Here is a 16,284-nt window from a genome sequence, read left to right as displayed (position 1 = left end):
TTGCATAATCGAACTTAAGGATTTTTAGGAATATCACTAAAACGTAGTACTAATGGTCAGGTCTTTAGAAGTCATTCTGCATAAGGATAAATTTGTAAATCACATTTTCATCTTAAAGTGGTTGGGATTTAAGACTTTTTTTTTAAACAAAGGATAGAATCTAGCTGAGGGGGTGGGGTGGGAGTGGGGAATAGGGCTAAGCCTCACACTGTACCAGCAATAATAACATGTTGAGAATCGAACTTAAAGATTTTCAGGAATATCACTAAACCGTAGTATTAATAGTCAAGTCTTTAAAAGTCATTCTGCATAAGGATAAATTTGTAAATCACATTTTCATCTTAAAGTGGTTGTTATTTAAGACACTGCTGTACCAATAACAGCTAATATGTAATCTCCACAATTCTATATATATTATTGCTCACTTTCCCACTTTTCCTTGATATATTCGTACGCACTTGTTTCTTGCGTAGGGGAGAGATCACAAAAGCCAAAACTATTCGGTATACAAATTTCCAAGACTAGCTACAGTTCCATGCTCGATCATGGCAAACATGAAGAAACCTAGCAAGGAAAGCAGACTAACAAAGTTCATGAAGACCCCCCTAAGGGTTTTAATCAAGGTCAGGGATTTCTACATCATGAGCATGACCGAGTGCTCCGGTCAATTCGATTACGGCACGGCCATGGGATGCCCCGGTGCCCAGGTCCCAATTTCTTTGCCTAGAAGCTTCAGCACAAGCTCTACCAATTCAAGCACTGCCGATAACGAAGATAACAGAGAGCTTACGAGGGCCGCTTCTGCTAGGAGCTTAAGGAATAAAATTGAACTCGATCTTGCTCGAAAAGCGCAGCTTCCTAGGCAGCCTCCGGTGGCTGGAGTGCCCAACGCCATGCCTCGCAGTCGAAGTGTTGGAATCGGAAGGATTGACGAAGACAAGGCGTGTGAATTTGAAGAAGTCCAGGTCAAGAGAGATGTGTACCCGAGAAGTAGGAGCTATGCTGTTTCTAGGAGAACAAAATAGAAGGGGTGGCTTCTATAATTATCTTGCATTATTAAATTATATCAAAGTCAAATGTATCATATTGATCTTAATATCCTTTTTAATTTCAAGTGTTTTAGCTAGTTGATTGTCGAATGGGGGTTGTTATATAAGATTTTAGTTATGCAGATTTGAACCAGTATTTCTATGTAAAACACTGTGTGAAATGAGAGATGTATATTATTGGGTACGTAATGTGTTCATCTGTCACATCCCGGCTTGGGGTGGATCACTTCCCGGGCCCGCTCCACCACCATAGCACGATATTGTCCGCTTTGGGCTTACCATTCCCTCACTGTTTTGTTTTTGAGAACTCACAAGCAACTTCCCAGTGGGTCACCCATCATGGGATTGCTCTAGCCCTCTTCTCGCTTAACTTCGGAGTTCCTACGGAACCGGAAGCCAGTGAGCTCCCAAAAGGCCTCGTGCTAGGTAGGGATGAGAATATACATTTAAGGATCACACCCCTGGGCGATGTGGGATGTCACAATCCACCCCCCTTAGGGGCCCGACGTCCTCGTCGGCACACCATGGCCAGGGTTAGGCTCTGATACCAAATTGTCCCATCATGGGATTGCTCTAGCCCCCTTTTCGCTTAACTTCGGAGTTCCTACGGAACCCAAAGCCAGTGAGCTCCCAAAAGGTCTCGTGCTAGGTAGGGATGAGAATATATATTTAAGGATCACACCCCTGGGCGATGTGGGATGTCACATCATCGGTATCGGAACCGTCAATGTGTTCATCATTTGGATCCATGAGAAGAGGACTGCAAAACCAAATGCATGATAGTTCTAACAATTCTTTAGTTATCAATTATTTTCGTTGGTCTTTACTTATTTCCAAAGAAAATTTATCCTTTTTTTTTTTAAATAAAAGTTCAAATGAAGAGATTAAATTAATGTTTTATTGGTCACTTGATGATCAAGGAATGCACAAATGTTGAATAAATAGATATTAAAATTTAAAATTTTGGCGATCTTATGAAATTTGACATGTGTATATACTGAAAAAAAGAGTTTTGTTGCTGGGAGTTTATCTTGCAATTTTCTAGTATTTTTAAGCAAGTTCCTTCATCTTGTCGACGCTTCCTAATTGTTAATATAGTAGAGGTCACTAGGCGCCGTAACATTTTATTGTGGTTTCTGTTTTTTTTTTTCCTTTAAAAAAAAATTCAAAAGTGAGTGACCACAGTGAGAAGTCAAAATAAATAAATAAATAAATACCATTAACTTCAAATGAAGAGATTAAATTAATGTTTTATTGGTCACTTGATGATCAAGGAATGCACAAATGTTGAATAAATAGATATTAAAATTTAAAATTTTGGCGATCTTATGAAATTTGACATGTGTATATACTGAAAAAAAGAGTTTTGTTGCTGGGGAGTTTATCTTGCAATTTTCTAGTATTTTTAAGCAAGTTCCTTCATCTTGTCGACGCTTCCTAATTGTTAATATAGTAGAGGTCACTAGGCGCCGTAACATTTTATTGTGGTTTCTGTTTTTTTTTTTTTTTCCTTTAAAAAAAATTTCAAAAGTGAGTGACCACAGTGAGAAGTCAAAATAAATAAATAAATAAATACCATTAACTTCAGAGTTATTTGGTTTCTAAATAAATTTATTAAATACAGTCTAGTTGCTGTTGGATTTTAGCATAAAGTTAGAAAGGAAAATATACAATAACAGCTAGTGTTGAAGCCACTAACGAAGGTGATGCAGTATACGCACGCGCGATACGTATGGTCTCAATCAATGTATTGCTAATTGCTACATCATTCAATCACGCGTTGCACTTCCAATGTGGTGGAGCAAAGTTTGGATGAAGGTTGGTGAATTGCCAGGTGGTTAGTTCCTTTATTTTCAACTAATTACGTTTTATTTATAAATTATATTTCTATCATTTTATGTAGCTTATAATAATAATATTGTGAAAATAGTTGCATTTTCTTTTTTTGGGATGAGCTTATTTTTCCAGTTGCAAATAACGTATATTCACCGTAGAAATTTCATAATCGAAACAACACAATTGCTTAAACTTTCATTTAAAGATCATCCTTACAAAAAATCATTCAAATCGGAGATTGTTTATTCATTTAAACGTATCAATAAATCAAAGGTGTATGTACCAAGTAATTTATTAATGATGAAATATTTATTTGATATATTTGGATGGCTAAACGATATCCAATTCAATATGAATTTTTGTAAGAGTGATCTTTAAATGAAGATTAAGAAATTCAACAGTTCTGATATGAAATTTTTACGTGCAAGATATGTTATTTGGAAACGGAGGAACAAGCTCATCTCCAAAAGGAGAATGGAAGCATTATTCAGAAACCCCTTTTCTTGTGAGCAAGGTAAACATTTTTTAGTGAAGAAGTTGAGGTTCCACCATAAACCAATTGTTTATAGGGAATAGTCTAACTTTATAAATCATTGCAAGGTTTCTTCTTTCACTCTTTTACCTTCATATTTCACATGCCCCTTCATGTGTAGTGAATTTTCAAGTTAAACACATGGACAACACGAATTGGAAGATGTGGAGCACGTGTGGCTGTCGGGCTTCACACATGAGCCAATCTGCTTTGATAACATGAAAAAATTGAGGTTTCACCATAAAACCAATTGACTATGGAGAATAGTACGACTTCTTATAAACTTTTGTAAAGTTTCTCCTTTCACTGATACGAGACTTTTTTTACATTCACATCTAACATTTAGTCGGCAATATTGGACTTGAGAGGCCATAAGAATCCCCGATTTAATAGGACATATTATCTCCTTGAGATAACGTAATCTGAACAAAAAGATCCCATCACTTTGGACGGTGGTGGCAACTTACTGGGTGGCAACTTACTGGCATTGGATATATTCTTACGTGCTGAGTCGTCTTTCAACTTGATTAATAAGGCTAATTTATACGAGAGAGCATACAAGTGTGCGTTAAGTTTAAGTTCAACGATTCGGAGCTTGGATGATATATATATGACTCATTCACAATATAACCACAACTTATCCAGGTGACGTCCTCCGTGAAAAACTAAACCAGAAAAAAAAAAAAAAAATAAAATAAAAAGACAAAAAACCCCTAAACTGATGATTAGTCACCATGTAACGAAGTGATATACAAACATAATTACCGATGAAGTAGATAAGCATCTAACATTTTTCCTTATAAAAACAGGGATGACGCCACACTTTTTTAAAAGATAAAATAACCTTATAAAACAAGATCCTGCCATGCCAATTGAGGGAAGGAACTATTTTCGGATGAAAATTACAAATCAATTGAGTCCTGCTGTTTCTATGTCTTTGAGAAACTATAAGGACCAAATGCATATTGATCACAAGATTATAGTTATTTATATCTAAAGGTTTAAAATATTTGACAAATTAATAAAGAAAAACAAGAAATTGGTTCTCTAATGGTTCATGGATTTTAAGTTAGTTTTGTTGCAATTATATTTAGAATATGAATGTGATTGTGTAAATCCTAGTAGATATGAGAATGTATCTTATAGTCCTATTAGGAGTTGATTACCTATTAAATGTTGTAATCCTAAAGGGAAAGGTTTCTACCTATTCTACTACTATAAATAAAGGCATAATGGGGTGAATCATATTTGAAACGTCCACGAAACATGAAAACATTCCCTATGATGCATGAACCCCTCTATGCTTATATTTTCCTTTCGAGATATATATATATATATATATATATATTGTATATGTTCGTATATTTGTCAATATATATATGTTTCATGCATCGTACAATTAAATTGTTATGTGGAATATGTGAGTCAATGTATGGAATTAAATTAGAAGCATATTTAGGACTTCCTCAACCCTAAGGGATTTCGAAAAAAAGGGACATTAGACATGGTGCGGCACACCCACCGCACCATCATTGTGCACACAGATGGGCCTGAAGCCCTTTGCCCGTTTGCACCATGGCTGTGCCATTCAACCAGCCCAAATTGGCTGGGTTTTTCCCCCTGCACGCAGCAACATTTATGGTTGCTGGGATTTGTGTTGCCTAGGCCAGCAGCCTACACCTTGGCTAGCGTCAGGACCGTGTCCTCCACGCCAGCCCACAAGGTTGGGCTTGGTCCTTGCAGCCTACTCCGCGCATCACCTGTAACCAGCCCATATGGTTGGGCTTCTCGCGCCAAACCCACTGGCCAGCTTTCGTTGGGCCTTGTGCCGTGCCCTCCCCTAGGCCAAAATTGAAACCCAGCTACTGTTGCTGCTGCTAGGGTTTCTCCCGTTGCCCCCACTTGTGGCCTACAACCTACTTTCGTGGCCCTTTTGGGCCTTGCCTTTTACTCAAGGCACCCAACCCGAGCCCAAATATTTTTGGGGCTATATTTTTGATCCAATAATATTATTTTAATATTATTTAGCTTCTACAATTGATCCCGTATGGCCCGAATTATTGAATTAATTAAATGTGACATGCAATCCATTAATCTGATAATGAATCCAAAATTATTAACCTAAAGATCATATTTGGACATTAACGATTCAATAATTTATTTTTATATTTTGAATCGTGACATACTTTCATAGTAACGAAGCTCTCACACTTGAGTTCCCAAAGAACCTCAAATACATTATATTTAAATTAGTATATTGTATTCTGTGTTTTTTGTGGGAACCTCTCATTATGAACTAAATGTTCATAAAAACTAAATTGAACTTGTAGTTTTTAAAATTTAGTGCCTTTGAAACCTGAAGTTTTCATTCAAAACATACCACAAGAAACTTGTAGTTTTCATGCATAAATTAAACCGATACATGTCTATAGAATCTGCATGTTCTACAATATGTGTATATGGCTTACCATATGACTAATCACGTTTTCCCTCTGTTTTAGGGACATGTCGAACTTGAACAAGCTCGATTTCTCTGCTCTAGAAGTCTCTGGAAGAAACTATCTGAACTGGGTTCAAGACGTGAAACTTCATCTGACTGCAAAGGGTATTAGTGCCACCATCGAGACACTTATCGCCGACAAACCTGTTGACGAAGCTTAGAAGGCTACTGCAATGACCTTTATTCGAAGACACATCCATAATGCACTTTAGACTGAGTATCTCGCTGAGGAAGACCCACGCACCCTCTGGCTTGCTCTAGCCGACTGTTTCGATCACTAGAATACATATACTTGTCTGAAATAAGACACGACTGGCAACATCTTCGCTTTCAGGAATTTAAGTCTGTGAATGAATACAACTCTAAAGTTTGTAGAATCTGTTCACTATTGAAATTCTACAAAATGGAAGTAACCGAATCAGATTTCCTACAGAAGACCTATTCGACATTCCATGCCATCAATATTGTCATGCAACAACAATATAGGGCACATAAATTCACCAAGTTTTTGGATTTGATATCTGTTTTACTTCTCGCTAAAAGAAGAACCAACTTTTGATAAAGAATCTTCAAGCTTGACCAATTAGCTCGAACGCTGCACTTGAAGCACATGCGATTAATTCTAGCAGCCATAAACGACGAAATAATCGTCATAGCCGTGGCAATGGACGACAAGCCCCACCATGGGCCTAAGGTCAATAGAGTGCCGCACCTAAGGGAAGCAATGTGACCCGGTAGCGTCCACCACTAGCCCCTAACGCCCTAAACTTCAAGAACAAGAGCAAAGCTCCCGTTCAGCCTGCTTCTACTAAACTGGACATGTGTTATCACTGTGGATCAAGGGATCATTGGTCATGCATATGCCGAGCTTCCCCTGAGGCTATTGCTAAGTATCATTCCCGTCGTGGGTCTAACTTTGCATATGTGGATCATCCGGAAGATGCAACTACATCAATGGAGATATCAGATTTTTAGGAGGCGTCATCTCCTATGGATGAATAAATTAGACATGTTTTTATGGTGTTTACCCCTAGTGGCCGAACCCACTAGGAGTGGCCGGCCCTAACCCCCTATTTTTCTAGGTTTATGGTTTAATTTTGCATAATTTTTCTAAGTATTTGGAATAATTTGTTTGGTTTTGGTTTGTTTTGAATTATGGATTGTTATTTGAATGGATATTATTTTCTCGAATTGCTTAATTGAATGAATGGAATTATATTTATACATGTGACCAATTCAATCAATTTATTTCTAGGTATGTCTAGTGGGGAAGTTAGTTGTCTAGCAGATAGTGCAACCATGCACACCATCTTGCATGAACGACATTATTTTACTAACTTAATACCCAAGAAAGCTCATTTGAACTCTCTCAAGCTCATCCAACCTGATTGAAGGATACGAGAAGACACGTATCATGTTGTCTACTGGTACAATCTTGACCATTAAAGAGCCACTCTATTCTCCACATTCCGAAAGAACATGGCTGAGTTTTAGAGATATTCGAGATAATCAATATCATACTGAAACCACTGAAGATAATGGTTTTGAATTTCTTTGTATCACTTCATACGAATATGGCCAGAAGCGTATTCACAAGAAGTTGGAACGTCTGCCGAGGTGGGTTGTACATCATAACCATTCGCAGCATGATAGGAGCATATTTATGCGACTTAAATGGCTTGTTCTCGTACATTTACGTTATGTTTCTTTAGTTATTTTAGTACTTTAAGCTATTTTCGTGTGTTTGTAGGTCCAAAGGGCTAAAGGAGCAAAAAGATGCATTTTGGAGACTTTTGGAGCACTTTTGGGCTAAAGGACGGATAGCTTATGCTTGAAGCCAAAGTGTTGGACGAAATTGAAGACCTAATTGGAGCCAAAGTGTTGGAACCTTGTTCTCTTTAGTTTTAGGACATTTAAACCTTTCCTAATCCCAATCATGCCATGCATAACACACATCCATTCTAACACATTGTCATTGCACATGCATTTCCTTCATTAGTTAACCCACATGCACTTATCACTTATCATCACCACATATCATATCACTTAATCACTTATCACTTATCATCACCACTTAACCACTTATCATATCATAACCACATATCATATCACTTATCACTTATCACTTAACATATCATCCACCTACTTCACCTACAACATCCACCTACTTCACCTACAACATCCACCTACTTCACCTACAACATCCACTTCACCTACAACATCCACCTACTTCACCTACAACATCCACCTACTTCACCTACAACCTCCACTTACTTCACCAACCTCACACACTTACTTCACCTACAAATGACATAGCCATATGTTCCCTCCACTACTCCTATAAATACCCTTGCATTCATTCATTCATGGACATCTCATTTTCATACACAACACACCACAAACACTTCCATCCTCTCCCTAGCCGTGAGTCTCTCCATTTTCTACACCATTCCCTTCCTTTTCTCCTCCATTTCTTCCATTTCCATAATTCCCCAATCCATTCAACACACCAACAACATCCCTTAGTCCTTGTGCTACAACGAAGACGAAGAGAAGAAGGCCTAAACGTTCATACAATTCACGTTTGAGTTGTTGGAATGTTTACGCGTTTCTTTGATTTCAATGTTTAAATTCAATTCTCTTTGTTTTGTAATATGAGGAATGGAAGAGAAGAGTGCCTAAACGTTCATACAATTCAAGTTTGAGTTGTTGGAATGTTTAGGTGTTTCTTTGATTTCAAAGTTATGAGGAACTAAACCCTTTTTGGCTAGGGGTGATTTCAATACCATGATTATTTATGTGATATGAATTGATGAATTCCGGTTATGAACTCTTGATTCGTGAATGCAATTGGCTTAACTATTTGATGATTAACTTATTTGTGTTTGTTGATTGAGGGTCGATACTTAATTAACATGCATGAATATGTGGCTAAAGTTTAAGAAGGTTTCACATAATCGTTACTAACTTATACTTGAAAGTAGTGAAGGTCGCTTGTCACGATCGCGTTAAGTTTAATTCTTAGCATGAGTAACATGATGTCATAGTTGCAAATGCTTTGTCAATGCTTATGGTTTTCATTATTCTTAATGATCTTCGATTGTATCTCTATTATGATGACATGTAGGGAACTTTTGAGAATGTTTTGGGTTGTCGAATGATGCCATCCAATCCAATAATATAAGGAAAATCTGAGGGTTAACTAGTGATGTCACGGTTAATTTGGGGCATTGTCGTTCATAATTCAATGAAGGAATAACTGGAAATTGATTCATATGCATAAATATCATGTGTAGAGAAAGAACCCTTAGCTAGCTTCCCATCCATTCATTTCCGTCAAATCCATATTTACAATTTGTTTTGTTTCCAAGTATTCATTCTAGTTTAAATTCGTCCAAATCCAATTCCCCCCTATTTCGTTGAAATCTTAGTCTTAATCTTTCTTATTTTTAGTTTTGCTTTCTTCGAGCATTAAATAGTGTTTTATATTGTGTTTTTATGTTTTTAAGTCAATTTAGAAGGTTTTAGCAAGCCCTCCTAATCCCCGGTCTAGAACGATCCCTCACTTATCCATTTTACTACAATTGTCAAACGAGGGTTTAATTTGAGTGTCAAGTAAATCTCACATCACAGCATAAAAGCCCACAATGTGGCCAACCCTATGCCTGAGTTCTAGGACACTTTGTTGCTTTCGCATGACTGTTTCGGACATCCTGGATGTGACATGATGTGCCGTATCCTTAAATCTTCACACGGGCATAAGTTACATCCCTATGTTGGACTCCCGCCATGCAAAACGTGTTCTTTAAGGAAGTTGAATACTCAACCCTCATATACAAAGATTATTCATGACCCCCTTAAATTTCTTCAGAGGATTCAATAGGACATTTGTGGACCTATCCAACAAACCTGCAGACCATTTAGATACTTTATGGTGTTGGTTGTTGCATCGACAAGATGGTCACATGTTTGCCTGTTGTCCACACACAACACTGCGTTTGCTAAACTCCTAGCTCAAATCATTAAGCTTAGGGCTCACCACCCTAATTATTCGATTAAGTCGATTTGACTGGATAATGCTAGAGAGTTTGCGTCATAGACTTTTGACGATTATTAGATATTAGTAAGGATTTATGTGGAACATCCTGTACCCCATATTCACACTCAAAATAGCTTGGCAGAAGCTTTCATAAAGTGTCTTTATTTGATAGTTGGACTTTGGTTATGAGAACCAAACTGCCGGTATCTGCCTGGGGCTATGCAATATTGCATGCAGCTATGTTGGTCAGCTTAAGGCCCACAACTACTCAACCACATTCACCGTTACAGTTGGTCACTGGATATGAGCATGATGTCTAGTATTTACAGGTGTTTGGGCACGCCATTTATGTGCCAATAGAGCCGCTTCTACGTACCAAAATGGGTCCTCAGAGAAAAATGGGAATCAATGTCAATTATGATTCGCCATCAATAGTTCGCTACTTAAAACCCTTGATAGAAGATCTTTTTACCGCACGTTTTGCTGATTGTCACTTTGATGAGATAGTCTTCCCGTTGTTAGGGAGAGATAAGCATGCTAACGTTTCCATAAAACGCCACGAATTGTCGTGGTATGCTCCCACTATGTCTTATTTAGATCTCTGCACTGTCCAGTTTGAAACTGAGGTGCGACGAATTATAGATCTTCAAAGCATTGCTCAAAGCATGCCGTATGCTTTTAATGATCTAGCAAAGGTGACAAGATCACATATACCCGCTGCAAATGCCTACAAGGATAGATGTACCCCGCATATATCCACAACCTGCCTAGGAAGGCCGGACTGTCCCCGAAGGTGGGCAGGCCGCACAATCCACGTGATAAGGTACATTGGCAGCTAGCCAATCATATGCTCCGACCTTGAAGCGTGGCAGACTCCTTGGTTTAAAGGATTCATAACCCTGGAAAAGGAAGATGGTTATTCCAGATTACGGTGATGCTTAAGAAGAAACATGCCGGCCTACTGAGAATCGCGAGATTTCGGTCCACTATGCAGTATTGGATGAGGTTTAGAATAGGAATGACGATGCATTCGCGTACTCAGTAGCTACTGACATTATGCTTAGCGATGACATTTACCACATTCCATCGATGAATGCCGATGTAGAACCGATTGGTCAAACTGGAACCAAGTAATCCAGGTCGAACTCGATTCACTCGCAAAACGTAAAGTGTTTGGACCTATTGTTCCTACACCACCACGCGTGAAACCCGTTGGCCACAAGTGGGTTTTCGTGAGGAAGCATAATGAGAAGAATGAAATAATGCGATACAAAGCATGCCTCGTAGCACAAGGTTTCTCTTAGCGCCCTGGGATTAATTACGAGGAAACGTATTTCCCCATAATAAACGTTATAATGTTCCGCTACCTAATCAATTTGGTAGTTTCTGAAAAATTGAATATGCAACTTATGGACGTGGTAACCGCGTATCTCTATGGTGATCTAGATACGAAAATTTACATGCAAGTTCCAAAATGACTTTCATTAATTGGTTCAAATAGTTCTAAACCACAGAACACTCTCTCAATAAGGTTCAGGAGGTCACTTTACGAATTGAAACAATTCGAGAGGATGTGGTATAACTGTCTGAGTGAATATTTGACAAGTCAGGGTTATGTGAACAACAAATTATGCCCATGCTTGTTCATAAAGAAGTCACATTCCGGATTTGCAATCATTGTAGTTTATGTCGATGACATGAATCTCATCGGGACTCCCGCAGAGTTTGACGAAATTGTTGCACACTTGAAATCAGAATTTGAGATGAAGGATCTTGGGAAAACACGATATTGTCTCACCCTGGAGATTGAGCATTGTTCAAATAGAATCTTAGTACATCAATCGAATTACAGCCAAAAGGTGTTGTGTCGTTTTAATGAGGATAAAACGAAGCCTTCGAGTACACCCATGGTTGTTCGGACTTTAGATGCTAAACATGACCCTTTCTGTCCAAATGAGGATGAGGAAGAGATTTTAGAACCTAAAGTTCCTTACCTAAGTGAAATTGGGGTTTTATTATACTTGGCTCAGTGCACTAGACCTAACATCTCATTCGCTGTGAATCTTTTGGCAAGATACAGCAATGCGCCAACACGCAGACACTGGAATGATGTTAAAGACATTTTTCACTACCTCAAGGGAACTACGGATTTAGGCTTGTTCTATACCCACGAATCTTTGAGTGTTGCCGCCCCCTATGATCCTATGATTGATTCTCGCTTTATTGGCTACGCAGATGCTAAATATCTGTCTGACCCACATATGGCATGTTCTCAAACGGGTTATATCTTTACCGTTGGAGACAACACTATATCTTGGAGGTCTGCCAAGCAAACGCTAATTGCGACTTTGTTGAACCATGCTAAGATTCTCCCCCTGCATGAAGCATCCTATGAGTGTTTTTGGCTAAGAGAAGTTATGGGACATATTCGAAGCACTAGTGGTCTTACGTTAGTCGTTGACCTTCCTACGATGATCTTTGAAGACAATGTAGCATGCATCGAGCAATTGAAGAAATGATACATCAAGGAAGACAACACCAAGCACATAGCGCTGAAGTTCTTTTGCTCACATTAGTAGCAACAGCATCAAAACATTGAAGTCAAGCAAATCCGTTCCCAGGATAACCTAGCCGATCTCTTCACCAAGTCTACTTTTCAGAAGCTCTTCCAAGGAATCGGTATGCGTAAATTATCTGAGTTGAATTGCTTGTAGTTCTCTTATTTAGAAGTTATGTCTAACTTAGGGGGAGTATCTTCAAGCACTCACATGTTCTTAATGTACTCTTTTCCCTATAATTAGGAACATTTTTCCCACTGGGTTTTTGCTACCTAACGAGGTTTTAATGAGGCACCCATCCTAGGATGATCATACTCCATTGAGTTCACTACTTTCGTCATGTTTGACGTTTATTTTAAGACATTATGCATACTTCTTACTTTTCTCCTTAGTCTATGGGTTTTTCCCATGCCTTGGGTTTTACCATAGCAAGGTTTTGTGAGTTTTACTACAAATGCATACTTCAAATAAATTTGAGAATCACGATTACCAGTTGTGTCGATGACTTCATCAACTATTCTACCTTATCTGCTAAATATCTAATTCGATGGTTTGTTGAGTATTTACACACTTAAGGGGGAGTGTTGCAGTCATATTTAAAATAGGAATGTGATTGTGTAAATCCTAGTAGGGAATGTATCTTACATTCCTATTAGGAGTTGATTACCTATTAAATGTTGTAATCCTAAATGGAAAGGTTTTTACCTATTTTACTACTATAAATAAAGGCACAATGGGGGTGAATCAAACATACTTCACAATTAAATCACTCTATCTCTCTCTCTAAACCCTAGATCGTTCAATCAAATAGGCATACAACAAGTTTTTCCTTATTAAGTTGTCAAACATTTTAAGCCTTTGGATCAAAACTAATATAATTTTGTGCTAATATGCATTTGGTCCTCATAGGTCCTCAAAAAAAGGACCTTAGGAAAGCAAAATGTACAAACCAAATGCATGACTGACTATAATTATTGGGGGGTGCAATTTGGGTTGGGTCAACCCGAATTCGCCCATGTTCAATCCAGTTTCAAACCTAATCAAACGTGTTAAAATGAAGTAAAAATCTGCCAAACCTAACCCAACCTCAACCTAGTCGTTTATTAAATTGGGTTGGTTTGAGTTGGGTTGGGTTGATTATTTGCTAGCCCATGTCAACCCAAACCCAACTCGATTTCTAGCCCGAATTCCCTTATACATATATTACCCACCCCGCTTCATATTGTTGAAGCATTAAGGGATGACTTTGTTGTTGATTTATGGTTGTACAATAAATGATAATGTTGTCTTTGCATTTCTTTTGGTTGAAACTTGAGTATTCTCTTGTAATTTTGTTTCAACTTCGCTTGGTTAAAACATTAGAAGTGGTCTCCGTACTATCTGGTTTAACTTTTCTGTGGATGATAATGTGTAAAATTGGAATTTTAATTAATAGTCTCCTATACATTGCCGTTGTTTGGGCAAACCCAAATCCAACCCACCCAAGTAAGCCCGAACACAATTTAAACCCAAACTCAAATTCGAATTGTAAAAGTTTGGGTTTGGATTGTGTTGACCATTTAATCCGCCCAAACCACCCAAATTGCACCCCTAATAATTGTGCGCTAAATTAGCAAAGATATCAGTGGTTATATTTCTTTCCATGTAAATGTAATTAATCATATAATTGGAGATGTGGTCCAACCAGTACCATTATCTTTGATGAGTAAGGAAATTTGTCATGAAATTTGATTCTCTTTCTTAAGTGCTTGTATTAATACTTTAAAATCATATTAACTTCATCAAACATCATTTGAATGACTCCAAGCGCACCTGCCACAAATGTTGTACATCCTGAAGAAATTTGAAAACTTGTAGCACAAGTACAAAGTTATTGTACTTTAATCGCTTACAAGAAATGGATTTGTACGGGAAGAGTTTGATCTTTGAAACCGTAGCAAAATTTCATCCGTTTTGGCTCTTTCCATCTTTTGGATTGAGAATTAAAAACAAAACCTACAAAAAAAACTGATGAGATAGGTCACACAAAAAATGTTTGACACTTGCAACATGTTTGTCCACGTTTAGCAGATACACAACACAAATAATAGACATGGCAGAAACCATGCAAACTAGATTATGCAGTTGAGCTAAAAAAAAAAGTTATAGGGGGTGCAAATTTGCAAGACTGCAATTACATGATCATAATTCATGAACAAATCTAAGAAATATCGAAGAAAACTCAGCAAGTTGATCAAGCTTCCCACAAGGCTTTCGGTAAAGACAAGGGACTTTTATGTCCAGAGCATTATAGACTGCTTTGAACACACTACAAGAAAAATGACCAATGCACACAAAAAATTAATTGTGCCCTATGAGGCTAAGGACACCAACATATATGCTTATAGACCAATAGCAACAGAGTGGCTACTAAAATATTATATGTGCCCTCTATGGACGTGCCCTTTGATGATAAGGCACCATATTACATTTGTGTCATAGAGTTCAGTCTATTTGTGCCTTAATTCTGACAACCTTGTCAGATGTCCTTTTCCAGCCATGTTGGCACCATATTGTAATCATGTCAACAAGATTTAAATATTAAAAAGAACTTGAAATTGAGAAAATACAAAAAGTTAAAATTTTCATAAATGAAAAAAAAAGCCTAAAACCAACTTCCACTTTGTCAATCTCACAAACATATATTGTAATGTTACATATTTTCTCTCTTAATACAAAGAAACTTGAAACGAACATTCTCGGCAGATGCATCTTCCCCGGAAAACCTTGCACCTCATCAAAGTTAAACTAATATTAATCAACCATAAGCATGTCAATATAGAAATAAATTGAGTTACTTTAAATAATTGCACGTACATCATCACAATGAGATGCAGAAGACAAAAGGGAAAAAGAATTAAAAAGCAAACGCCAAATATAACCGATGAGGACTGCAAAATAATGCCAAAATTTAACCACAGTGCTTTACAAATTAAGAACCCTAGGGTAATTAAGTGGCCAACTAAAAAGACTGCAGAGACTTGCGCATGTGTGACCACTTTGGCTTGAATATCCTTCCGCAAGAACTGTGGCTAGGGTAACAAAGTGCATGTCGGCCTATGTACTTGTACTACAATCTACTAGATTAGCCTAATTACCTCAATAAGTGGAACACTAACAACTTACTTCTTCACCGAGTATTACAATTGCCCACACTCAAATTAATACTTCAATCGTTCAACCTTTTATCAAACTTCAATCAGATAAATCAATTATTGCCAAACCATTCGAATTTCCGTTTCTCCTCCATAGTTAATTCTTTCCACCCTTTTGACTGTCAACGGAGCTCTACTACGAGTCTTCAACCCACTCTCTGTGCTGATCATCCTCTGGGCCTCCACTGTTTTTGCTAACTTTTGGGTTGGATCAATTTGGATTGGAATTAGTGACACGGATTTATTCACGACATTCCATGTTGCTAGCCCCACAGTTGGTCCAAGAATCTTCTTTGCTTTTAAAGGACTAGAACAGGCACCTTCATCTTTATATATACATATATATTATGGATATATAAAAATACAGAGTTTTAAATCACTTGCCTTATGCATGTGAAACCTCATATGAGGCCTGACAAGACCCTTTGCGGTTGCAGTGATTGGTGTGGTTGTTCTTGTGGTTCATGTGGTTGTTGAGTTGAAACTTCCTTGTTTGCCTAAACTCATTGATTGGCCACGACACTTTCTTTCCATTTAAACAACCAGAGCAATCTCCTTGATCTTTAATTATAAGGA

At 37.7% G+C, this 16,284-nt stretch overlaps 1 protein-coding gene across 1 annotated transcript; it reads left to right on the top strand.

Moving 5' to 3' along the window:
• Nucleotides 1–545: 545 nt before the first annotated feature.
• Nucleotides 546–1,025, top strand: LOC137747868 (uncharacterized). The gene has a single exon (XM_068488006.1). It carries the CDS (start codon nt 546–548, stop codon nt 1,023–1,025), a length of 480 nt encoding a protein of 159 aa, XP_068344107.1.
• Nucleotides 1,026–16,284: the final 15,259 nt, after the last annotated feature.

Source organism: Pyrus communis, chromosome 10 (genome assembly GCF_963583255.1).
Source record: "Pyrus communis chromosome 10, drPyrComm1.1, whole genome shotgun sequence".
Classification (NCBI taxonomy): domain Eukaryota; kingdom Viridiplantae; phylum Streptophyta; class Magnoliopsida; order Rosales; family Rosaceae; genus Pyrus; species Pyrus communis.
This window is presented reverse-complemented; position numbering and strand designations above follow the sequence as displayed.

Coding starts and splice junctions, on each gene's coding strand:
- LOC137747868 (XM_068488006.1), top strand. CDS start 546: ATGGCAAACATGAAGAAACCTAGCAAGGAAAGCAGACTAACAAAGTTC.